The sequence below is a fragment of the Xiphophorus hellerii genome, chromosome 23 (genome assembly GCF_003331165.1).
Source record: "Xiphophorus hellerii strain 12219 chromosome 23, Xiphophorus_hellerii-4.1, whole genome shotgun sequence".
Taxonomy (NCBI): domain Eukaryota; kingdom Metazoa; phylum Chordata; class Actinopteri; order Cyprinodontiformes; family Poeciliidae; genus Xiphophorus; species Xiphophorus hellerii.
This window is the reverse complement of record NC_045694.1, coordinates 21,125,807-21,151,395: the sequence shown is the minus strand read 5'-3', so window position 1 is coordinate 21,151,395 and position 25,589 is coordinate 21,125,807. Positions and strand designations below refer to the sequence as shown.

At 39.1% G+C, this 25,589-nt stretch overlaps 1 protein-coding gene across 2 annotated transcripts; it reads right to left on the bottom strand.

The window, feature by feature from the left end:
- Positions 1–1,619: 1,619 nt before the first annotated feature.
- ergic1 (endoplasmic reticulum-golgi intermediate compartment 1) lies at positions 1,620–25,589 on the bottom strand. Of its 2 annotated transcripts, XM_032554385.1 has the most exons (11): positions 25,433–25,589; positions 17,711–17,772; positions 11,864–11,936; positions 11,437–11,531; positions 8,264–8,388; positions 6,079–6,183; positions 5,929–5,989; positions 5,590–5,690; positions 4,616–4,738; positions 2,531–2,663; positions 1,620–2,462 (listed from the first exon to the last, which is right to left on the bottom strand). In XM_032554385.1, the coding sequence occupies exons 1-10, from the start codon at positions 25,450–25,452 to the stop codon at positions 2,556–2,558; spliced, it is 873 nt and encodes a 290-aa protein (XP_032410276.1). In that variant the 5' UTR covers positions 25,453–25,589; the 3' UTR covers positions 1,620–2,462; positions 2,531–2,555. The 2 variants fall into 2 exon arrangements, with proteins under 2 accessions (XP_032410276.1, XP_032410275.1); XM_032554384.1 differs by having other exon boundaries at positions 1,620–2,663.

Here is a 25,589-nt window from a genome sequence, read left to right as displayed (position 1 = left end):
TGTGACATTTAAAGTTGGATCAGCTCGTGTTTGGTGCAAGGTTTTTTTTTTTCTCAAGCATATTCAGTGTGGACCTCATGCAGTGCATGAAACATATAGTTATGCTCTTTGTGTCATTTGACGGAGGTGGCCACATTTGGATCGACGCCGCCAGTAAGAGGCGAAGTGACGAAGGTAAACAGAGGGATGTAGAGCGACTGAAGGAGTGAGTCACACTGAGCACCTCTTATCAGAGGTGGACGTAAGCGTGATGATGGCTGTGAGAGCTTAAAGCCGCCTCACAGGGTCGCATCGCCCAGCGACGGCCTTCAGGGTGTCGGCTCGGCCTGCCAGCTGAGGGAAAATGAGCGCCGTCTGCGTGCAAAGTCCACCTCGGTCATTTTTACACTCTTATGGAAGAAAATATACTAAAAGGTTCCGCCGTCTTGAGTAATTGTTAAACTCTCTGTAAAATCCAGCCAGTACATTTTTTTTTTACCTTTACAGCAATCCTCTCGGTGTGTACAGGAGGTATAGCTAAGTAAGTTAAAAGTACCATCCAAAAGTTAATTCATCTCAGTGATTCAAATAAAAAGGATGATTTTGTACTGAATCATAACATGGTAGTTTCGATTACAGCAAAAGAAAGACTTAAAATTTAGAATGTTACATAAGAGCAGTAAAATAGGTTGGCCTTCTGTATCAGAAAGGTTGCTTTAATAGAGGCCTTCAGCCTGTTCACGTTGCTGGTTCTGGTGTCTCCATTAAACTTTAGATGTTTCTCCTTTTCCCAGGTATCGTGCTACTGAATTCACCTCTGGTTCAGGAAAAACAATTCAAGCTCCTCTGCCTTCTCCTGTAGTCTGTCATCTACAGAGATACACACCTCTGTCAGAAACAACTAATCAGAACCAGGAGGAGGGTTGTAGTGCTGTCAACCATCCTCATGCATGCGTTGCTCACACCCTCCCCCTTGCTCTCTGCTACACTGCAGCTGGTTCATCACAATGGAGCTTGCTATGAATGCTAGCTGTAGTTAGCGTGGCCTCTGATGACTGGATAAGCAGTTTTCCTGTAGCAGTAAGTTGTTCCTCCACCATTAGCACATTTAGCAGCACGAACAAGAGCATGACTGACAGTGCAGAGATCCTCGTTTTGGTTCAGATTAGTTGTAGATCAGGAGCAGTGTATTTTTACAGACAACAATAGTAGCAATGGGAGAAGGTGGATGAGTTACATCTTTTCACATTTCATGAGTTTGAATAAATATGTAAAAAAAAATAAATTGTGAGAGTTATACTGCTGCTTTAGCAAGATTTTTTAGCTGTTTTAGAACAGTTAGCTTCTTTAGCAAAGACTTTGTATTCTATCCTCATGAACAGTGACTGAGCTGGACCATTTTAAATTGTCCAGCTCAAATAGTCCAATTATTTTTATCTGAACATTGATTTTCAGATCAAAAAAAATTTCTGAAATTCGATGTTCACTTCTTGTGTCGATTCACTTATTGAATCGACACAAGATTTACTTCTTGAACTGAATAACTTTTTAATGATCCAATGTGTTGAGTTGCGCCTGTTCGTTCAGGCTTTTCAGGTATGATTCATTGCTAAGAAGATAAATGAAAGAGAAACAGAATCTAGAGTTAAACCCTTTGGTCCCTTTACTTGGGCAAACAAACACCATGACAGAGTCACTTGAGATGAAAAGGAAAAAAAAAATGGCTGTGAAAGTAGAAGAGCAGGCTCTGCTGGTCTTATCGTGGTGCTAGATCAGAGATTAGTAACAATTATACAACAGAAGGAAATACAAAAAAACAGACACTTTTAAAAATTACTCTGTTAATGCATGACTTACAATCATTTAAATCATCCAGAAACTACAAACTACTGTTGTTTAGCATGACTGCTGATGAAATAATTGGTATAAAACAACCCCCCAAAAAAGTAGTGTAAGAAAGAAATCTGTCTACAGAGATACAGAAACAATAACACTAAAACATTTAACAGCAGATGGTTAACCATAAGGCACAAACTGAAAATGTCTGAGACACAAAAATAAATTTTTGATAAAGCAAAATAACACTTCCTTCAATTATTCATTGATTTTTGTAGTGATTGGTTTAAAATGGAAATAAAAGTAAGTATTCAGTGATTCAATGTATGGCGAGGAGGGTGTTGGCACCAAGTTTTCAAACTAATGTCAGAGCAAATATGAGCCATTTTAACACCATTTTTTAAAAAAACACACAAAAACAAAAGGTGAGTTTCTGGCAAATCTTTCCCCAACATCAATCCCAATGGTAACAAGAGATTCCCTCTTCTCTCCTGACACCGATGACGGTGTAAGAAGACATGTGATAGTCAGAAAGCACACGTCAGCAGCAGAGTAGATGGAGAGGATCTTCAGTAATGGAGACAGTCGGGTAGCCTGGTAGTTACATCGTCCAGTTGGAGACTCCTGCTCATTGGTTGGTCTCTGGGTTGTTTTCAACCAGAAGCGGATTTAGCTAACAGGCTAGCAACTTTGCGCTCATAAATAAAATACGAACTGGGGTCGGAGGCGAGAGGCCGTCCTCATGACATCTTTCCGATCTGGATCTTCTTCCACGCCTCGGAGGCAGTGAATATACATGAGTCGATGATCCCGGCAACAGTGAACGTCCCTCCGATTATGGCACAAATCTGTAGAAAACATCGTTCTGTCAAGATCGATACGAGTTTCGAAGGCTTTTTTTTTTTTTTTCCTGCATAATTTGGCCCAGAGTCAGCCGGTCCTGATCACATTCGGTCAAATTACACTCACACCAAAGAATGAGCGGGGATCTGGCAAAATCCCCAAGGCTCACAATCTTTAGCCATGAGTCATGATAACACTGAGCACACTCATGTCTTAAACCTGCCCAGTGAGAAACAGAAACAACACAAAAGGCAAATAAAGATGCAGGTCATCGCATCAAACCGATGAGTAAGAAATCAACCAGCAGGAAATGAGTCTGATGAGTTAAATGTGGGGAGGGAAAGACAAAGCAGAGGAAGGACAGAAACAGTCAGTTCATCAAACTGGTCGCATTAAACGGACAGAGCAGCTAGAGACAATCACCAATGGAGCGACTCAAACATTAAATTTGATCTCCTCTAAAGTGTTCTGTTCAGGCTAAAATAGGCCTTTAGAAACTTGATCCAAGAGGAAATAAAATACCAAACAACATAGTTTAAAGGTCATAATTCCAAAACAAATAGCTCAAATACAGAAAACTGCAGCACTGAGTGTAGATAGAGACCTGGTAAGAAAAACTTGTGTATTTCCATTTGACTTCTAGTTGAACCCAGGAATGAGTAGAGGGTGTACTTTCTTTTTTAGCTTCACTATATGCAACAATAGGGTTATTACAACAGTTCCATCCTGGTTCTAGTTGTTGGATTAAGGAGAGTTTACAATTTTCTACAGATATCTCCTCTGACGTTCATTTTAGTGGCTATAGTGGATTGAAGTTTTGGGAATCCCCAGTGAGAAACTTTCGGCAAAACACCCAGAGTTACACTTGTCATGTTTTACTGGTCTTTAGTGAGATAGCTGCAGAAAAAACTTTTAGTTTATGGTCTTCCAAATGCGTGCCTCGTGTTCCTGTAGGATGAGGATTTTTAAACAATCGAACAATTTTATGCCTCATTCCCACTGAGTGTTACGGCACGGCTAGTTGCAGGTCGTTACACTGTTATGCCTTTTTCCGTTGTAAAAGTTTTAAAAAAAAGAGAAAAATGTCTTGTGCCTGCTTTGGACAGGCACAAGACATACTAGGGCATCCAATTGTCCCAGAAATAGTAGGATTCACTGGGCAGGCGTGGTAAAACCCAAATACCTAACTTTGTGAGTCAAACTGGTGGTGGAAATGTTGTCAGGAACACAGCAGACCATAAATCGCCCACCAAACCGATTTGGTTTATGCGATATGGCAGCGACCCGTGCCATATCGCTCAGTGGAGACAAGGCATTAGTTTACGTCTTAACTGATTGGAAGCAAACACTTTGGAGTCAATGATTCTTCAAAAACAGACACATTCTGAAAAATGTTTAGCATTAGCATAAACAAAAGAAATCACCTGACAGATATCCAGACAAATTAAAAAGTTTGAACATTCATTTTCTTTGGAAGCTTCTCTGCTTTGCTGGGTTATTGGTACCAACGAATACCAAGCTACATAGATTTAAAACCAATAAAATTATCCATCATTCTGTTCCTACTGAACAAAGTCTTTCACTGAGACCAAAGAAGGTGAAAGTGACCCGAGTTTAGAATAATGCAGCGCTGCCCCTCCTCAACCTGTTGCTTCTTGCAAGGTTTGAGACACATATATTCCCAGCTCACTAAATCTGTACATCATTTATTTACTTTTTCAAATTAACTTCCTACATACTGACATGTTAAAACACAGCTGTAGAAACTGTTTGGTGGTTGTAGATGCAAATAGTTACATTAAACGACACCAGAGAAAGAAAGTATTGATCACTGTTTCAAATCTGAAATAGAAATAAATACACATCAGGTCAAGGTCTTCAACCGTTTAAAATACGGGTAGAAAAATGAAAAAAACGTTCTGCGTAAAGCCCAGCAGACGTAGGCAAATTCACTGACCGTTGTGATGAAGCGATAAAAAGGCTGCCTCCTCTCTGTGTACTTGACCGTGATTGGACTGAGGTCATATCTGAACCAGATCGCAGGGATTATTCTGCCTGTGTGGCTGTAAGCAACATACTCCTGTGGGAAAAAAAAAATCGTGCAATTAGATCAGAAATTGTTTTTAATTTAAAAAAAAATATATATATATATATAGTGCGTCAGTGTAGAACTTTTAATGAGTCGGGATTGAGTCATTACATGAGAACCTGGACAAATCCAACTCAGAGGAGGTAAACTAGAGGAGGCCGCAATGTGTTCAGAGTTACTGATGACAGAGTGTTAACGAGCTTAGATAAAAGCTAATCTGTTAACTCGCCCACTCATTAAATCTGATCATATCAGCGCGTTTGGCAAAACAAATGTCTGTCTATGTTGACATTTCTGCTTCTGTTGGTTGTTTATTTACGCTTGAAGATGAGGTAAGGGAATATTTTCCTAAGGCCCTCATTTCCCTGTTTCACAGTTGACCGACACTGTTGTTACTCTACACTCTGAAGCCAGTTTTCAGTCAACACAGTTCTAGGAAGCGTGTTTATGGGTTTGTTGACATGTTAGGGAGAGTTTCCATTCACTACAAGTTAACCTTTTTTTCCAGGTGAGTTTAAGGCAGCAATACATCCTCAAATGAGGTGAGGGGTAGGATGAGTGAATCATGCTGTGGGGATCCTTTGCGTTAGCAAATGGTAGTGTATTTTAATATGACTTTTATGCAGCACATTAAGTGTAAAGTGGACAAATACATAGTCAGTTTTTCTGAAGATGATCTTTACTCAGTTCTTACCACTCCGGTACACCAAAATAAAATCTGAATACCTAAAAACAGTCGACCCGTGTCTGATTTAATCGAGTAAAACTGAAGCTGTTCTCTGAAGGCCTAAAACAAATGATTCAAATTGAATTTATTGGAAACAAAAGCATAGATACAAAACCTTGTTTGCTACGGTGTATTGGTAGGAAAACCTCTGTCTGCCTGATAAGTCTTCATACACAGTCGGCACAATCTTCAGTATGTAGTCGTGTGACGCCAGCGCTGCAACAGAAAAACGTTTCGTCAGCAGAAAAAAAATAAAACATCCTTTTTTTTTAGAGAGTTTAAATGCTGATGTACTTGGAAGGAACATGAGAGGGTTTTCATGTTCTACATTTTGTGTTTGCTGCATGATTCAAGTTTTCTACTGTTAGGTACTTATTTCATTGCCTCAATGGATGCAACATGATTAATTCCACACAGCGGCTGTAATGAGCACACAGGCTGCTGCAGTACATACGGTTAGATGACAGCCGGTTTGCCCCTCCTAAAGCATTAAAGGCTCCTTGGACTTTTTGCACCTAAGGAGAAAAGAGACTGTTTTTAGTCCTGATTCTGTTAATCTCCTTCAACTTGTTGAGCTTCTTCATGTGTGTGTGTGTGTCCTAACTTGTAGCTTTTCTCCAAAGGCCAGCTTGTGGATGGTGTGAGTCATGTCAGGGCTTTGAGGCTGTGCTGTCGCACCGTGTGTCGACACATGGAAGTTCCCTGGTACCTGAACACACACACACGGGCCTGGTAAACTGACGCGCCATTTCTTCAACTGATGATCATGTCTACATGCATGCAGACTCTATAGGAAACTCAATGTTCTTTGTCACTTCGCTTTTTTCCCCCCATATAGCTCCAACTATTTTTAGCTGGAGAGCATTAATCATGCAACTGTTGGGTTAATAATTTTAAAGGTAGTGGAAAGACTGACGCAAGGCGATGTGGCGAGGTGGAGCAAACTGGGCTGCACAGGTCTCAGACTACACTCTACACATGGATGTAACTAAATCCCAGGGATCATTTCTCAATTTAGACCAAGGAAGGAAGGAAGAAGGGGGGTAGGAATTCAGTGTTTCACTCAACTCCAACAAAGATATACAAACAAATAAACCAAGACATTTCTATCCTCTTATTTTTTCCTTCTTTTCTCCATCATAGATTATGTTTCCGAATTTGGACATGATCCTTGGCCCTCGTGGGTTTTTCTTGTATATTCTTTCCTAGAGAAAAAAAATATACCCGGAGGTTTTTCTTCCGAGTGGGAAGAAAAATCTAAACAGCATCATTACAGACAAGACAAAGAAATTGCACCACTGGTCAATGAATGCTACTGAGGTACAAATGCTAAAACAGAAAGGTAGCTCTGGTGACAGTTTTGTATTACTCTGGCAGCCAGTTGCGCGCTTTTCGACAGTGGAGTGCTAAACGATGCTGTTTATGTGAACTTAAAATGTTAATTCATCCACCCATTGTCTTCTGCTTATCTGAGATTGAGTCTCAGGCTAACAGGTCCAGGAAGGAAACCCAAACATCCCAGAGCTCAGCGACTCCTCCTATCTTATTTTGGGGAAATTAAAGGGTTCTCAGCCCATTCGCTCAGTTTCTAGTATGTGGGATCTCATGACCACTGGTGAGGATCAGCGACCAATAAATAACAGCTTTTCCTTTTTGGCTCTGATCTTTTTTGGTGACCTGTTATGCGTGTTTGAACAGGTTACGATAGGTCTACCACATTTTTTTCACAAAATCATTCTTAGAAAGTGAGATTTCGGTTCAGTTTTGTCTATCTTCCAATTCTTTTTATTTTAAATCCAAAGAAGCTGCTGCTGGCCACGCCTCCCAACTCACCGTTTCCACTCGCACGTGAAAATGGCCACAAACAGAGCGCAATTATATAACTGTACATCTTTGAAAAGCAGAAGTGGAGCCTCTTGCACAACCACCAAGGATGAAGCAAGTGGTTTCTGAATGGTAAGTCAACAACAACAAAAAAAAAACATGTATTTTCCATTGTATAGCACAGACAGCAGAAAAACCAGCTAACCAAAATGCTGCAGTTGCTAGGTAACGGTTCAGTCTCCATCGATTGTGACTCAACATTTGGGAGGCTTTTGAAACGGCTCATTTCCACGTTTTCCAGACACAAAAAAAACTTCACTTATTGCCAAAAGGCGGCTGGTTGGTTTTTTAAGCACTACCGCTTTTAGAAGCGGTTGAACCCCGAATAGAAGTTTAAAAATGGGCAAAAAGTCAATTTTGCAAAACACTTCCACTTTAACACAACAATCCGGAGCATTGCCTACATTACAAAAGACACCTCAGCTTCTATCATACCATCACTAACAAACAAAACACCAAAATACTTCAACTCTTCTGCTTACGGCAGAGAACAACCCATAACCCAAAGGGTGCAGTCCACCACGTTTTGTTGAGAGCAACACCCTTTGACTCACAGAAGCAGATTCATACTCAGTTATAAACCATCCCAGCACACACGCAGTATGCAAAAATCAAAGATGAGACTCCCAAAGCTCCCAGACCGTCCCGCCTCATCTTCATCGCTACCCCTCAAGATCCTATCCATGAACACTGCAAACAGGATTTGCTTTCCAAACATGCTGGGGTATATTTCTGTCCTGTCGTGACTTGGCCCTGGTTGCTACTGGAAACAACATTGGTCAAAGACTTGTTCCAGATTCTTGTTTGGTTCCTGAAAAGACTCCTGCAACAAAACTGCATCTTAAGAGTATAATTGTGTTCAGATCATGCACCAGGCTGCTCTCCACAGTGTGATGAAGCATTACTTTGTTGACGGTGAACTCGCCCTCGAAGCGGCAGCCCTCTCCCTGGTTCAGAGGAATCTTCATGGAGTTGTCTATGTGGCCCACCTCATGGCGCCCCATTTCATCCTGGATGTCCAAACCCACCACTGACAAAAATAAATAAATAAAAATCACAAACAACAGACATCAGGAGGCAATTAAAATGTCATTAGGAATATAGTTACTTCAGTTTAAACTTGTGAATTTGTTCATTTTGCATTCGATTTTCTTGTTTTGGAAGAGATGAAAAATACATGCGAAAAATAATTAACTTTGTTTGCTTTGTGATGACAAGCAGTCACACTTGTTTTTGGTTAAGGTGAAGACTAAAACAACAAATCATCATTTTATCCATGTGCTTACACACTCAGTTGTCAAAAACACTTTGATGTTGTCAACAACTTTATACTTTGGACCCAAAGTGGAAACAGAACATGTCATTTATTTTTTGGAGGAGGTTTGTGGGGGTCTACCCTGGAGCCGAGACTGCTTCAACTGATCCTAGAACAGACTTTATCTGGAGCTATCATGATCAACAGGGAGTAAAAAGGGGAAAAAAACGCAGGTATCACTGCAGACAGTGACCCACAAAGTCAATACGAAAGTCCAAACATCATCGCACACACTCTGCTTTCTGTGATTTTCCAGCCAGACTTTCAGTCCCCCCCCCCTCACACTCCTCTCACTCTGGCTCCTGTGTGTTGGCACACTGGCACTGGCCAAATTTTCAAGTCTTCTCGACGGCCAGCAGTGAAGCCGGAGAGACGTGCTTAATCTGGGCTCCATACGCCGCCTGTCTGACCTTTGACATTCAAGACAAGTTACCCCTGCACTCTCCCCTTCCCCACCACCACCACCACCCTTCAACTTCACTCTGTTTATTCAGATCTCAAAATAATGCGGCGGACAAATATAAGCGAGGGAGAAGTTGAGGTTCTCCTTTTAAGACCTTCAGGACTGGAAGGAGGCTGATTCAAAGCGGATCAGCCTTTAAATAGGGAACACAATTAATTTTTCCATGAAGTCACAAACGAAGACGAAGCAGCCCGGAAAGGTCAGTGTCGACCGAAGATGTTTAGCCAAGAAAGATATTTTCTTTAAATAAAAAAAAAAAAAAAGTGTTCCATGACGAAATGGGTTCTCCGTCGTAGTAAATTAGCAACGGATGACAACCTGTTTGGAGGCCTGGAAAGTGAGCTGATAAAGTATTAACTCTCAGCGAGCCAAGCTCAACAAAGCTCTGCAGCTCTCTTCACAGCATGGTGAAAGGACAACTTAACACGGTCGAGCTGGTGTTTAAGCCGGACTCTGGCTTTAGGAAAACTGTTTTAAATTCTAAAATACACAAACTCAACACACAAACAATCGTGGAGAACGTTAATTAGAAACAGCGGGCTTTGTTCGGGCATGTGGGGAGCAAGACCATCTAAAGTTATGGCTGACAGCTGTGGCTCCGTAATCCAGAGCCTCGATAACAGAAACCAGGATTCAAGCACTTATTAGCGCTGCCATTTTTGGGAAAAATCTTGAACTGTTTGGGAGTTTTCTGCCCTGCCTGAGCCTCGCTGATATGTCAGCGTTCGGTGATGGGCATAGTTTCTGAGGGGAGTCACGATGAGTGAATATGAAGTGACTCCTCTTTATCCTGGCACACTTCAGCCTGCTGCCTGCCCACTTCTCTGACATCAGAGAGCAGCAGGCTGAGCCGGCTGAGGCAACTTCAAGTCAAACGCAGATCAAAGCGGAGCAGCAGCAACAGATTTTAAACTGAAACCAGCCTCCGATCAAACGAGACCATCACAACACATCAATTGGGCAGCTAAAAATATGCACAGCACCGGTTAGAGGCCTACATACACTCACCGAATACATGGATGCCTTCATTTCAGATGCAACACAACTTCAAAGAATTTTCATAAACAAGAATTTGGTTCACAAGTTTGATTTTATTGTGGATTTTCAAATCTACACAGGTCTCAATACTACATATCAGGGCTGAACTTCTTATGCCAGATCCGATTTAAATAGATTTTTTTTTTCTTGCTTTATTTTCCCAAAGATAAATTATAATATTCCAGGAAATATTTTCAAAAAGTGGATGTTTTCTCAATCATCCCTTCTGTAAGTTGTACAACAGAGTATTAGGGTCTGGCCCTAAAATGATTTTGCTTAATTATGAGAACATAATGATAATATTAGCAGAAATAAAGATGCAATTTTACCAGGACGTTTTAAAATAATGAGAAAAAATTGTTTCAATGACAAAAAAGGTTGGATAATTATTACTTTATTTTTCATGTTGGAGTTCTCAAAAATTATTACTTCATTCTCCTAATATTATGACTTTATTCTTTATTCTCGTATTGCTTTGGCTACAATCTTATAACTTTAACTTTATTTTCATGAAAAAGACTTAATCCTGATATGTCGTCACAGGAAATATCGCATGGAAAACAGGCTTTTCTGAGCCATTAACAAGCCTCTATCTCAGGCCAGGCTGCATATTCAACAGTTGCTTCGATAGAAATTATATCCTCATAATTTATATCGTTTGCTTTCTTGACATAAGCCCGACTTGAAAGCATAGGTTGCAAATTTCAATAGGTTTTCAGGTCAGTTCACTTCAAAAAGCGAAACATTACCGTAAGCACTCCAAAGCTTGTTTTTATGTTTGGGATCATTGTCCAGGGTCCAAGTTTTGATCTCTGCTTCATTAAAGTAAAGTTAAAGGATTTGGAGCTGGTAGTCTTTCAATATTCAATATTCCACCCACTTACTGCACTGGATCTCTAGCAGTGAAACAGACAGACAGCATGACGCCACAACTATCATCATTTTACGGCTAATAAATTGTTTGGTTTTGAAGGTGTGCCGATATAGCTCCATCTTTAGAGGAGATTATGTTTACATCTGTGTCTGTGTGTTTAATATTCGCCGTCAGAGACAGAAAGCATCAGCTCAAATGCATCACAAACTAAGACATCCATGCCTCTGGTGAGTATAGATAGCTTTTATGCCAACACAATATTGTACTCATTGTTCCATAAAATGAAAAAAAGACACAAAAAAATGTTTTTAACAATGTGAGAGAAAAAGCATACCAGCAAAGAGGATAATGCAGAGAAATAGAGAGGTGTGAATTTGTAAATACTCACAATCACAGTGTAAGTTTGGCAAACTGATGTTTAAACTCACATCTATCTTCCCACCACTGTCTTTATCAGGGTCATCCACATACAATTCATTTACACTACAAGGGAGGGAGGAAAAAAAGAGAAAGTTAGATACACAACAGTGAAAATAGGTTGATTTTCATTTAAAAATTGATTTTCACAATGATTTCAACACACATCTCCTGCTGGAGCACCACATAATTAATCTGTGTCTAATTTCCTTTCGTGACGCCTTCTCAATGTCAGCTCATCATTGCACATTGCTGACGCATGCGAGCCAATTTCCTGTGAGGGATATTGTCTCTGTGCCCTGGCCGCAGCACCGGTCGGTCAAAGGACAGAATAACGACAGCCCTTGGCATTCATTATTAACTCCCTGCGTGAGTCTCGAACACAGGATGTTACGTACATTTCAGTGGCTATAAATCCCGTCAGCTCGGACAGGAAGAGGAAGAGTATGAAGACGCAGCAGAGGATGGATACTGTGGGAAAAGAGACAAAGAAACACTTCTTAACACATGTCGCTTTTTTCAGGTTAATCTCAAGTTACACCAGCTTGTGGAGGAATGATGCAAACCTCAATGAGCCAGAGTAATAAGGTTGTTTTTAGAAATGGCTGACCTCAGCTATTGACATAAATGAATTCACAGCAGTCATAAATTTTTTTTCCCCCTTAAATAGCGGATTTACTGCCAGTTTTAGAGCTGCCATTACGCATGTTTTTAAAGACCATCCTACACTCATTACCCGTTGAATACCAGCACACCAGGCAGCCATTACAGCATCCTCTTTCTCAGAGAGGTGAGCTCACGCTATTCTTTATTGAGAGCTACAAAGCAGCTCATTTTCCATAAACAAACGTGGCTCCTCCAAAGACCTAAATAAGGGATCTCAACCCTAAATCAACAGCTTGCACACTGAGTCAATAAAAAAAATTTAAAGGGGAAAAGCAGCAACTTCATGTGTCAAACTAATGAGCCTAATAAAAACGGTTGTCATGTGTTTCCTGAAATGAATATGGAAGTAATGGATCTGTGTCGGCGCAGCTGTGGTCCATCCTGTCTGGCGAGATTCTCAGTCAGCAGGTGAGGCGCGTTTACGTGGCAACTGTTTCCAAGGATTCCACAAGCACATGACCCTGCGGTTAGCAGGGCGTTGCGGCCAAACCAGTCACCGACGGAAGAGGCTTTACATAAGGTAATGTTTAACCAACAAACACAAGGGAGTGTCACCATGACACATAGGTTACCAATTCAAGTTCATCAAAACACTTGAAGTAATTCTTGTCCTGGCTTCAAAGCAAATCTCCTGCATGTTTCTGGGATTGTTGAAGGCTACAGTAATGAGTTACTACTGAGGTTTAGCAGTGGAAACACTGAAAAGTCGAAAGATTTACAAAAACCTACTATGGCTGGCTTTTGTTCAAAGGTCAGATCGCACATATTTTCCGAGCTTCGACAGTAAGTCAGATAAATAACCAGGCACTTCTCTAAACACATGCCCCTGTATGAGACATAGACTGAACCATAACACTGATCAAATAGCTTGTACTGTATCACAATATTTACATAAAAATGTTTCACATGATTAAACTACTTGTGGGCTTGTTCAGATAGAGACACGATTCAGCACTTTCAAAGCTGATCTAACACAAATATCAAGCTGTAGTTTTCTGGGGAAATTCTGTCATTAACATCCTTTATTTCTCTAACCACAGTCACCTCTTTTTTTCCCCTCATCTTCGTATTTTCAGAATATGGCCTGAATTGATATCTTCATCTTTCTCACGTAACTCTGATGCCTCTCATATAATACGCCAGTGGTTACTATACTTTCTCTAAGCTCCATATGGGTGGACAAAACTCATTCTGGCGTTTTCTCTGGTTTACAAGCACTGTTACTGTATTTTTCATGACAAGAAATATTTCCAAATAGCCATTTTTTTTGTAAGCAAAGTAAGGGTGTACCAGTCTTCTTTAAGCCAGCTGTCAAAGGGTTTCCAGCAACAGGTGGACAAGGGGCAATACAGCATTACGTTATCACCAAAACAACAGGAGAAAATAGTAGTCATTCCAGGACTTTATCTGGTGTCTCATTGTAAGGACTTAAACTGAAATAATACAGTAACAGAAGATTTTAGCAGTTTTGAAACATGAACTTTTAAAAAAAACTTTGGTATCCATCAGTACTGGTAGCCAACATATGCTTGATCTTATTTATTCTCAAACCACTGGGTTAGACTAGCTTATTTTTTCATTACAGCATGGACAAGCTGAGGCAGAACAAACAATGCACGGAAAAACAAAAAGCCGCAGTAAACACTTGTGACAAACTTCCAAAAATAACACTACTCAGACAAACACAGATCCATTGTTGTAACGTAGCTATACCTTAAAACATAAACCTAACAAAACGTGAGCCTCAGTTTTAGACAAACAGAGGCTCCAAATATTTGGCCTTAGCTTAAAAGTCAAAGTATGTGCTGCCTTGTCTTGAATGAAACAATAACAGCTCTCTAACATTTGAATGAGTCCATGGCCCACACCCTCAGACAGTGGATGGAGACAGGAAGGGAGTCCACAGTCTGCAGGAAGGACTTCCATGAACTTCCTCTCTCTGGTGGAAATTGATGCATAACCAGTTAATTTCTTCTCTCTTACATTATTTGCTACAACCAGTCTCAGTTTACAAAGATAGCTTTGTGGTAGTTTATCCACGGTCATAATTTTTTATTGGGGGATGATACATTGTTCAGACTCCTGCTCTCATCAGCTGACCAGCAAAACAAGAAAAGGAGAGAGGCGCCAAAAATGTGTCATCGGCTCTATTGTAACCCTACAGAGCGGTGAATAATCAATGTAATCCGTGATGGCATGATGAGTTACTGATGACAAGGAGGGAAAAAAAACATGACCCAACAAGAAAAAGCACTTAATCTTCCACTGATTACTTCTCATGTGCTTGAGGCAATGGAAGTCCACAATCATTATCATTCCCAGCATACTTAGTTGTCCTAAAACATTCATTATTCCACATTTACGCAGTTCACAGGGTGGGTAAACCTCTGCGCTGAACAGACAAGTACCAGCTGGCAGGCGCCACCATTAAACTGTTCCTCAAAAGCTCGGCAGTGTGCCTTGTTTCCACTGAGCTTTTATTGTTTCAAGTCCAAAGGTGTCCCGAATACTTCCTGTAAAGTGCAGCTAGTATTATAGAGCTACTATCAAATAAAGTCTCTTTCTGAAGGCAGGAACTGAAGCTAAAAAAATTGAGAAACTACATTAAAACTTTAAATAAACAGAGGTTGTATTTAGAGCTGGAGAACTAACAATATTTTAATAATGTGATGATGCTACAGTGCAAGGCGGTCCTCTGGGCTTTTGTCTGCGTGTGTGTGTGTGTGTGTGTGTATGTGTTTGTTTGTAATACCTTGTGGGAACCATTTTCATGACACATACTACATTGTGGGGACCCACTGTTCCACAAGCTCTACAATGCTGTTTTTGGGTCAGAGGTTAGCTTTAGGACCAAGGTGTGAATTGAGTTTTGGATAGGGTTAGGCATGTAATTGTTAGGGTTGGGATTAGGGTAAGGTTGAGGCTGTAGAAATGACTAGAAGTCAATGGAAAGCCCCCACAAAGACAGCCACGCAAACATGTGTGTAGGTGTGTGAGTTTCAGAGCTTTTGGTAAACTGGTGTTAATTAGAAAGTGAGGAAGCTACCTTGTACCTCCACAGAAGATCATCCACTTCATGTGGTTTTTAGTTGGGAATAATCTTCTTGTTAAAACATAACTTAATTTCTATGTCAACCTGCATTGCCTTTGATATTTCTCATACATTAAACTAAGTAAACCAGTTGGGGTTTTAGAACATTGCTGCTGTTGGTCATGTACTGTGAAAAAAAATTTAACAAAATAAATAAAACCTTTGAAAGGTCTTCACCAAGTCTGATAATGGAAAACAATTCTCAAGATCATTTGTATAAAGGTGTGGCTCTTGTTATCGAAATAATACAAAGATGATCAAACGAGTTTATTGGTGATGTGTGTTATGAAAGTTATTGAAAAGGAATGCTGAAATTTAAACGCATCTGTTTCTTCATATAGAACCCTATTTACCCTAAAAACACCAGAGACGCTCAAGAACAGCAGCAAAAAGTTTGTCTAAAAAGCTGTGAGTAAAGTAATATGGGTTTGAATCTATAGATTTGTGTAAATAATACATTTTTATTTATTTATTTCCATTTTAAGTAAATTAAGGCAAAGCTGCATCTACAATTCTATTTTTCTTTTCTCAACATTTTATTAAGAACACACAATAAGTGTTCAATTGAAAAATTTCCCCCCTAATGTTGTTCACAGAACATTTTAAGTTTGACCACACCAAAGTACTCTGTATTACAGGAGACCAAGTGTTTGTCTTGGGCTATATGTGAATGTGAAAATGAAACAAGATAGTGATGAATTCGTATCAAAATAGTATGTCTACTCTAAGCAAGACGGGATTCACCACAGGGGAGTTTGTTATATGACTGTAATCACTCATATTTGACTAACAACTTTCCTGATAAGGATATTAACTGGACACCCTAATTGACTATACATAGAAAAATATATACTGAACATTTTTTAAAAGATAATAATATTTGTAAATAACTACCGTGTTTTTGTCACACACAAATTTTAAAACTAGCTTTACTTACGCAAGATTATTGGCTAATATCACATGAAAAACACAATTCAGAGTCATTTCATTGCAAAACATAAGAAATTCTGGTCAGACATTTCAAACATCTAAATTGTAGAGGATTGTAATAAGAGTTGTTTTGCTTTCTTATGTGTAACAATTTAAACACATAAGAGTGATAGTTATGTTTAACAGGAAGATTACTCCCTAGTCCACCAAATGACTCATTCAGCCGCCATGTGATATTCCCATAGCGTCATCAGTCGCCTGAACGCGACACACTACAGAAAGGAGCGTCAGTCCAGCCGATACAGTCTTATCTGTTGAATTAACTGAGTTGAGCAGCAAAACAAAGAGGTCAAAGTTTTGACCTCTTAAAAACCTGTGATCCACTGAGTTCACTCCAAGCGATCACAGACATCACATTAAACCACTCTGTGCAAATGCACACGATATCTTGCAAAAGCAATATTACAGTTTGAACCCTCACACACTTTACAGACATAAACGTCATGGAGTTTTATTGTGATTTTATCTGATTGGCTAACACAACTGTTACTTTATTGTGAAGATATATTTTTTTTATGTATTAAATTTCTGAAAAGTTTGGTAGACATTTTTTTATTTGGACATTTACTCTGAAACAACAATGAACCTGAATGTAATTTTTTTTTTACTTTTTAAATGAACTTGAAAAAATTGATCAATCAATGTTGATTTTTGCGTTTTTATGATGTAAAGCACTTTGAACTGGCTTGTTGCTAAAATGTGCTAGAGAAATAAAATTTGACTTGCTGTTTGATGAAGATCTGAGAGGTGTGTTAGAGAACATAAGTGAACAAACAACATGATGAAGACCGAGGAACACAACAGACAATCGCTAGAGGTTAATTTAAAACAGGGTTTGGTAATAAAATAATATCCCCAAGAGCTATTGGTCATGCGCTCCACATTGCTGATATTTATAAAATAGTGATAAGAAGAAAGACATATAGTGGATACAACAAACATATGGAAGAAAGAGCACCGTTTGAGGAGAGATTATTTTAACTTTGTGGCACTATGCAAAATTGTGAGTGTCAGAAAACACCATCAGAATAATAAAACATGGTGTTGCTTTGGGGATGCTGGTCAAAACTGATGTGAAGAATAGATAATTACAGGACTATTCTGAAAAAAGATCTATATGGTTCATACGCTCTATGCAATCTAACTGAGCTTGAGCTATTTTGCAAAGAATAGGATAGGCATATTTTAAATTTAAACTGTTTAGAACAATACTGTCCTATAAAGTATAAGCTCAGCGTCTAAATACAAATGCATGCCACCTTTTTTAGATTTTTATGTCTAAAAAAGTTCATGACTTTGCTTTTACGTCACAATTATGCACTTTGTGTTGGACTCATGTGAAATCACAATAGATGTGACAAAAAAAAATCAAAGGATGTGAATACTTTCATACCAGGGAGGTTCAGTACAAATGTGGGCAGATGGTTTCATATAAAAATCAACATATTCTACATAAAAAATAAGCACTTTAGATATACTTGCACGGAGGCCTACTCACTGAAAGCTCCTGTGTAGGTTGGCTGGGTGAGATCTTTTGGCACTTTCCTGTAGATATCAAATCTAGGAGAAAAAAAAAAGGAAACAAAACAGGGAAAGGGGAGTGAGAAAAAAATAACTTTGCCAAAGTAAACAGTACGTGCTGAGAAAAGCAGCACTTTCTGTACCCATCTTGGAGTGCGATATTACAGAGGAGAGGTGGAATGTTAGCTCTGGACCACCGCCATGACACGTAACGGACTCCGACCGCCTGCTAAGACTGGAAAAACGTCAACCTTTTAAATGGGCCTCCTCTGTAAGGGTGCCCTTATATTATGATCTGTGCCACAGAGAGCCAAGCACAAACATGTAAGAAAGTATTTGGTAAATTAGACAATAGGGTTTTATCTTCCATACTGACAGTCAGCTTTAGGTTTATTGTGCATCTTTTCATTAAAATTCAAAGCACAATATTTTGGTTAGAATCATTTCCACCTGATCCTCTTGTAACATTACTGCTTCCCATTTGGAGGATTAAAAACAAAAATAAAAGTTTGCAACACAAGCCAGAAACTATTCCCATCCAGGAGTTTCAGCACATGTCCTTTTTGGGCAGTGAAACACGTTCAGACTCGAACTCCATCCCCGGCTGCATACACCCCACTCACGTACCCACCCTCCCTTCTCACGCTCCCTCCTTCCTCTTCTCCCTCTAAAACAGACACATCTGTCCACATTTCTTCCACTGTCAGCAGCCAGAGAAGTGATCCCAGCTGATGCAATGCAGGGCGGAGAGGAAGTGTGAGAGGGAGGGCTTCCTGTCCACCAAGGACTTGGCTGTTGCTCTTATTTTGCCTGTGCTTTCACTTCTTTTTCAATTTTTTTCCCCCCAAGCCACAAGATATGAAATCATAGTTCTGACACCTTATTCTGCCCACTTGCGTGCCAGTAAGCAACTGAACAGGATACAGGGGGCAGACAGAGTAGACAGGAGGTTGCAGGGAGCTCAGAGGCTCATCGTTACCCAAACTAAAACAACTTTGTGAATGTTGAGCCGTAAAGTGCCGAGGAAATTCTCTTTCATTTCATAAGTTCCTGAGACAACAGGAAGGTGGAACGTAACAGTATTACGGCCAGAGGGATATAAATTTGAATTTAGTTGATTTTTACTGAGGTCCATAGTTGCACACCTTCCTCTGGCTTTGTTCTCAGGTGGAAAAAAAATTAACCCAAGGTTCCACTTTAGCAAACTACTTCACATGAAAACATCACAACAACAACAACAACAACAACGTACAACAAGACAATGGTTGTACATGTTGAGTCAAACCTTTAGAGTCAAAAGATAAACCAACAGTCATTTTAGTTGTTAGAATATCATGGACTTTCTTAGAATAGTTGAGTTTTAGCAACATCGTAACATCCTGTCCTGCTGCTGCAACTTCAGTTGCAACAATCATGAATGAGTCATGTCAGTATCGAGACTAAAAAGTTGGGAAATCCTACTAGTTTCAAAGTCAAATGAGCAAAGGGATTTGACTTTCTCCGAATAATGGGGGTAGATGATAATACAAGTTTCTGGATTTTCCGAACCTCAACAAAATCTTGTCGTTTTACTGCTCAGTGCTGATTCCTAATTACATTATGATGAAAGGGTGAGAAGAAAAAATGGTTAGCTTTTTTTCTTCTTCTCTCATTTTGTCTCAGTCGGGCAGCTGTTTAGATGACCTGTTATGACGATTACTCAGAATGTTGTAGGGTTTCAAATTTATATCACTTATTTAAACAATATTTGCATATTGTTTGGCGAATATTGCATTCCCTCAAATAATTTGTAAATATGCATTTGAGAGATCACTGAAGCAGATCAGATAAGTCTGCATTTCTGTTGGAAGGTTTTACTTCATTTCTGACTTGGCATCAATCAAAATTACAATTTTCCGAGCCATGAAAAATTAAATGGGCTCTTTTTAATGAGACGCCAGAGAAAGTGCCATAACTTAAGTTATTTACCAATCATACGTAGCAAACAGTAACAAAACACCAGCCCTCCCACACATGAAAAGAGAGCTCCTACACTGTTGCTCTGCAACTGAAATTGGCGAGCAAAGTGCAATCCTAGCAACTTTTGTACACTTTTGTTTAAAACTTTTGCCTCATCACGTTGATACTCGAGGTTTTGAGAAATGTATTTTTTGTTTTTAAACATGGCTGCAAGTAGGACAGTTTAAGGGTCTGACCCTGAGCAACAACAGCGCCGCAACAAACCAGACAAATGACTGCTGCCGAGTTGCCGCTGCAAACGTAAAGGCCGTCTTCTTTCGCTGTAACAGCATCTGCATGCAGACATGGGTATCTTTAGCAAGCATCTTCCCAGAGCTAAATTAAAACCGGAGCGAGGAAACAAAATCACACTCATCCGGTCACTGGACACCTGGGTTAGAGTCTCGACACTCCATGTGATCTGTAAATAGCCTCGGACCGATGCGCCGTGGACGCGCCGAATATATTTACAAACAAGATACACTTAAAAGGTAACAGCTTTTAGCAGGTACAGCATCATGCATCTAAAATTAAACAAAAACAAAGTTTCAAAATGTTAAAGAACGTAACTAAGTTACTTGCCTGAGGGATAAAACTAAAAACAGAACCACAGAATTTTCTATTATTCAGTAGTTCAGGAGTCTATATGAGCTTTACCATTACTATACAAAAGAATGTAAACGTCACATCAATATTGTTGTAAAATATGCCATTTCACCGTTGCTATGCAAAATTTCGAAATGGAAAATGTCTACATGCAAATATTGCCAACACAGAGGTCAGACTACACAGCTGTTTATCTCTGAAAGAGGGAACTGTGGTGAGTTCACATGTGACACTCAACATGCAAACCTTGAAAATCCACTGTTGAAGGCCAGGAAGCTGCATGTGTTCTCCAAAAGATAAAGAGAGTTTTCATAGCGTGCTAATATATCTGTTGAATAAAGGACAGATTTGGACTTGAGGCCAAGAGACGAGTGCGACCAAGTCAGAAACCCATCATCTTATTATTTATTTAAATCAGCCTTTTAACTTTGGTGCTCAGGTGTATTATATAAACCGTTTTAAGAAGAATTCGGTCACATCTGTTCAGTTCTGTTGCTGAACTAAGGGTGTTTAGACTACACATGGGTTGGTATGAAAGTGGCAGCAGAGTTTTAACAAGTTACAGTTTTGCTGAAGCACAAACTTTTCCACTATGCAGTTTTTTAAATTAAAACTCTTTTAATAAAAGGCCACATAACACAGTGGTGCCCAAAGTGGGTCCTGGAGGGCCGGCATCCTGCATGTTTTAGTTCTCTCCCTGGTTTAACGCACCTGGATCCAATAATGGCTCATTAGAAGGCCTAAGAAGAACATTGACCTGCTGAAAAGGATGTTACTACCACCCAGGAGAGAACTAAAACGTGCAACATGCCGGCCCTCCAGGACAGACTTTGGGCACCCCTGACACACCATATTGTCCAAGTGTTTTCCTGTTGTTTGAAGAGTTAAATTACTTTTTGACTTTTTTTTTTTATTACTATTATTTTTGCATTAAGTGATAAGAATCAAAGCCGTCATGCCTTGAGAATTTCCCAGCTTCCCGTAGCGCGTTCACACTTGTTTCAGTTCACACGTGTGTGTTTTAATTTTCACATGGTTAATGTGAGCAAACCTTCACTGATAATACGTCAGCCACAAGGTAACATGAATCCGCTTTGTATTCAGCAACACGTCGGTGTGGAACTGTCTCAGCTGGTCAACCACATCAAGAGGATAAACTAAAAATCCAACTAATGTTATTCACTGGGAAATATGTTAAATCTAAAGTTATGTTTGCATTTTGCATTTTTGCCATTGTTCCAGATTTTCTATCCTGCATCTCTACGTTCGACATGTATTGAGCCCGTTTTTGGTCATGGGAGCAGTTGGACAGTTAGGTGCCTTACAAAAAGACACTTAAACATTGAACAAGGTTCCTCTAAAATGTTACACTAACATCAATAATCAGTAATTTATTAGATCAGACCTTTCCCATCACACACTGTAATAAAAGTGACTGCTTCACAGACTTCTGCCATTACCAGTTAACCACAGACTTTATCTAAACTCATTCTTCTTCTCCATTCTAATTAAAACTACCTGTAGACTCAAGTACGTTTACAGTAAGCTTCAGCTCCACACTGCCAGTACGTCTAAACCATGATGTAAAAGCTGCGGTGACAGATCCTCAGTGGTTTACATGTGGGTGAAAACTTTGGCTTCATACTAACCTTTGTATTTTCCTGAATTACAGTCAACAGCGTTTCCTTTGTGACATGTCACGGCTGAATCCTCTGTGAGGAGACTGACATGTTTTGTCATTGGTAAGGACACGGCGTACCAGCATCACTCGGTTAAAGTGCAAAAAAGAAAGCACGAGGCCGCTTTTCAAGGAAAGGTCTTACTAAATAAACCTCATCTTGAGAATGAGTCACTCTTAGTCACTAGATCATCCTCTCCTTTAGTTACACATAATGGACACTTAAGGTTGTCACATAGTATGATGGCCTCATTGCACGGTGTGACTTCAGCTCTCTGTGTGCCGAAGGTATACGTCAAAGGATGAGACAGCTGTCACAGTCAATATAAGAGGATTATTTAAACTTAAAGAACAAGGAAAAAAACACTTAGTATTCTCACTGAAGCTCTAAAGGCACAGTGATCTAATCATCACTCTGGCAAACACATAACAACATCATCAGCTGAGCTCAAGCCAAACATCCCTTCTGTCAACAGATGACACAAGTTAACAGTCTATTAAACTTTAAAGGAAAAGCCCTTAGATAAACAGGTTGAGTCCCTCCATTATTTGGGATTTAAACATCCCAACTAGGCATGAGCTGCTAGGACGTGTTACTGTGAGATCATTTTAAAAATAAATACTAAACTAAAAATATTCGTTTTATATTATATGTAAAAGAAACAGAAATGTATAAAACAGACTATATATAATTTAATTGCAAAACATTTCTACTGCTGCAAAAAGAGCATATTAATTATTATAGCTAATAATAGTGTTAAATAAACACAATATGTTACGAAAAGGTTTAGAATTAGCAGCAACTAAATTTAATGGTAGTTCTCTAGAAAGTCTTCTGATCATAGAAAAATTAAGATTTTATTTTGTCCTGTTTTTTTTTTTAACAGATTAACACCTGGGGGAAAAAAAGCTTATAATCTAATAAACCTATTCAAATTTAAGAAATGTACAATGTACGTATATTTTATGCTGTGACTGTTAAGTGAAAAATCCAAACATAAATTGTAGGAATATTTAAAGTTAGACAATGCAGTTTCTTTAGTGCTACCCGAGATGTTTTTAAATGGGTTTCAAAGTAGAACAAATAAAATCTAGTCACAAGGTTTCCCCCAGAAAACTTGCAAAGCCCGGTGGTGGGATGCTAGCGCAGTCATTCATCTAGCGGCCCGTCGTGCTTTTGAGTTAAAAAATGTTCAAAGTTGACAGGAAATTTGAATATATCACTTGATAATTGTGTGTTATTGAAAGATTGGAATATTAACACCTGAATACCAACTATAAAGTCTTAAAAAATGCAAACATTTTAAAAAGACTTAAATAAATAAGCTATGCCTAACTTGGTGGGGGCCACAAGTAAAGCCTGTGTGTTGAACGTGTCTGCTGACGCTATACACTAATTCAACACCAACTTCCCTTAATTAGTCTCAACATAAAAGTCTTTCTTGTGATCAAGCTTCAAGTGCCTTGATGATGATTATGAGCTCTTGACACTTTGTGCATCTCAACAATCCTGTAATGATAAAATTAAACTAGAGGACAGCTGCTTCCTGGTAGCCTTATTTTCAGTTTTTGTAAACACTGATGAATGTAATTTGCATCTCTTCTCGGATTCATATTTTTGACATTCTTGACTACTTGAAAAAATATATTAGTCGTGCCTTATACCTAATTACTTTGAATATTTTTATGTGTACCTTTATTCCGACACAGATATCAGTTTGTTTATGGTTATCTCTCTATTAAAGGTCAAAGATTGCCTTTGACTTTTAAGTTCTTAAACTTCATCGAGTTTGGCTTAGAAAACCACATATAAAACATATAGCATTGTTTAAAGGATAAGCAGAGATGTAGATTTTATTTTGTAGCTTGGGATACCAGTGGTCAGTCAGAGACAAATCTCGAATAGCATCAGTCATATGTCTCATTGTGTGGTTAAACAGACCACAATATGGACTTTTGGGAATAAAAGTTACCCGCCTGCATGGTGTAAAATACAGTAATGAAACATACATACTCTCTCACACTGATGACTAACACCGCATTAGTATGGAGCAAGCAACACCTCGAAACAGTTAGTCTATTAGTCAATCAAGACATTTCCAGTTGTTGTAATACAAGCTCTTGGTCTAAATTGCACTCAGACTGAACACAGTATCACATGAACTCCTCCCACATCAGCCTAATGCGTTCCTTTTCTGAAGCGATGTCCAGTAAATTAATTCATCACTACGAAACTGTGATGTGGCTGAAAATGAGAAAAAGGTCATCAATTCTATAAACTGTAGACGATTACCAATTTTCCAAATAGTCATAGAGCTAAAATGAGCTAGACTGTTAAAATATACACTTAATTTACACATTTGTACTAAATCTGTACCAATGTGAAAATATACAAAGGTTTTAAAAGTTAGTTTCAAATTGTTTTTATTTATTTTCATTTTGGAGTTCATTTAATGAGTTACAAGAGTACAGAGTAACAATGATCTTGACTCCCTAAAAACATTTATGGTCACCAAAACACACTTGTCGTAGCCTGGAAACTAAAGGATCACCTCCTATTACTCTTATTTAAAAAACAAATTATAGTTTTGAGAAAATTTGTAAGCTGCAATATGTGTACTTATCTCCCAACTACAACAACCTGACTATGGCCTGACTAACCAATTACCCATTTGTTTAACATATATGTGGCTCAAAAAGGGAACACTTTACACAATAATTGTGCTTTTGGATAAATACTACTGAATGGGTGTTTATATATACCACTATATCATAAATATACGGTAGAGGGGTGTAAATAAATTGTGATAATGAGTCTTTGATATTTTTAACATAGCTGCAAAAATAAGATCAGCTGAGAAAGGTAACTTTTACTGAGTTTGTGAAGGGTGGCAAAAAGCAAATATCCTGTGTTGTGTTTTAAACAGGGTGTGGCATTGACAGCTTCCACAGAGTCCACTTTACAATGGGTGGGACTATTAGCTGTTTCCCAAGTGTCACAAGATTAGCTGGATGCAGAGATAATTTGTAAGTGATGGTTCTCATGGGTGTTATGGAGCAAGTATGACAGGGACATGTCACAACTTTGTTGTTTACTTCGTGTTTACAATTACCCACGGCTATTGAGACCGGTTTCATATCTTTCAGCTGGATGAAGAAATCTGCACATGCGCAGGCAACAATCAACAGAAAACCTCTTGCAGCATACCTGAGCATCACTCCGTGGAGTCGAAGATGAAATATAGGGTCACAGTTATTTTCCTAGCAAACGCAAAAAGGACAACTGAACCGGCCTTTTCTGTATGTGCGGTGCTGCATTCAACAGTTAATTCATTTTCAAGGATCCTCAGATGGCAAAGTAACATCAACACAGTCCTCTCAAAACTAAACCTGCGCAAGCAAAAGCTCCCTACTCACCTCCTAACATCGAAAGGCATGATGCTTGGGCGTTTGAAGGGGAAATTAGTGAACAATTATTTAAAAAACAAGCAGATTTCTACAGCTTTCTTCAGCGAAACCGGCTGTTCATCTGAACCGGTGTAACGTCAGCTTAGGACGCTTTGCAAAACCTGAT

Coding starts and splice junctions, on each gene's coding strand:
- ergic1 (XM_032554384.1), bottom strand. CDS start 25,452: ATGCCTTTCGATGTTAGGAG. Junction 17,773..25,432: donor ATGCCTTTCGATGTTAGGAG/GTGAGTAGGGAG, acceptor TTTTTCTCCTAG/ATTTGATATCTACAGGAAAG. Junction 6,184..8,263: donor GCGAGTTCACCGTCAACAAA/GTAATGCTTCAT, acceptor GTGTGTGTTCAG/GTACCAGGGAACTTCCATGT.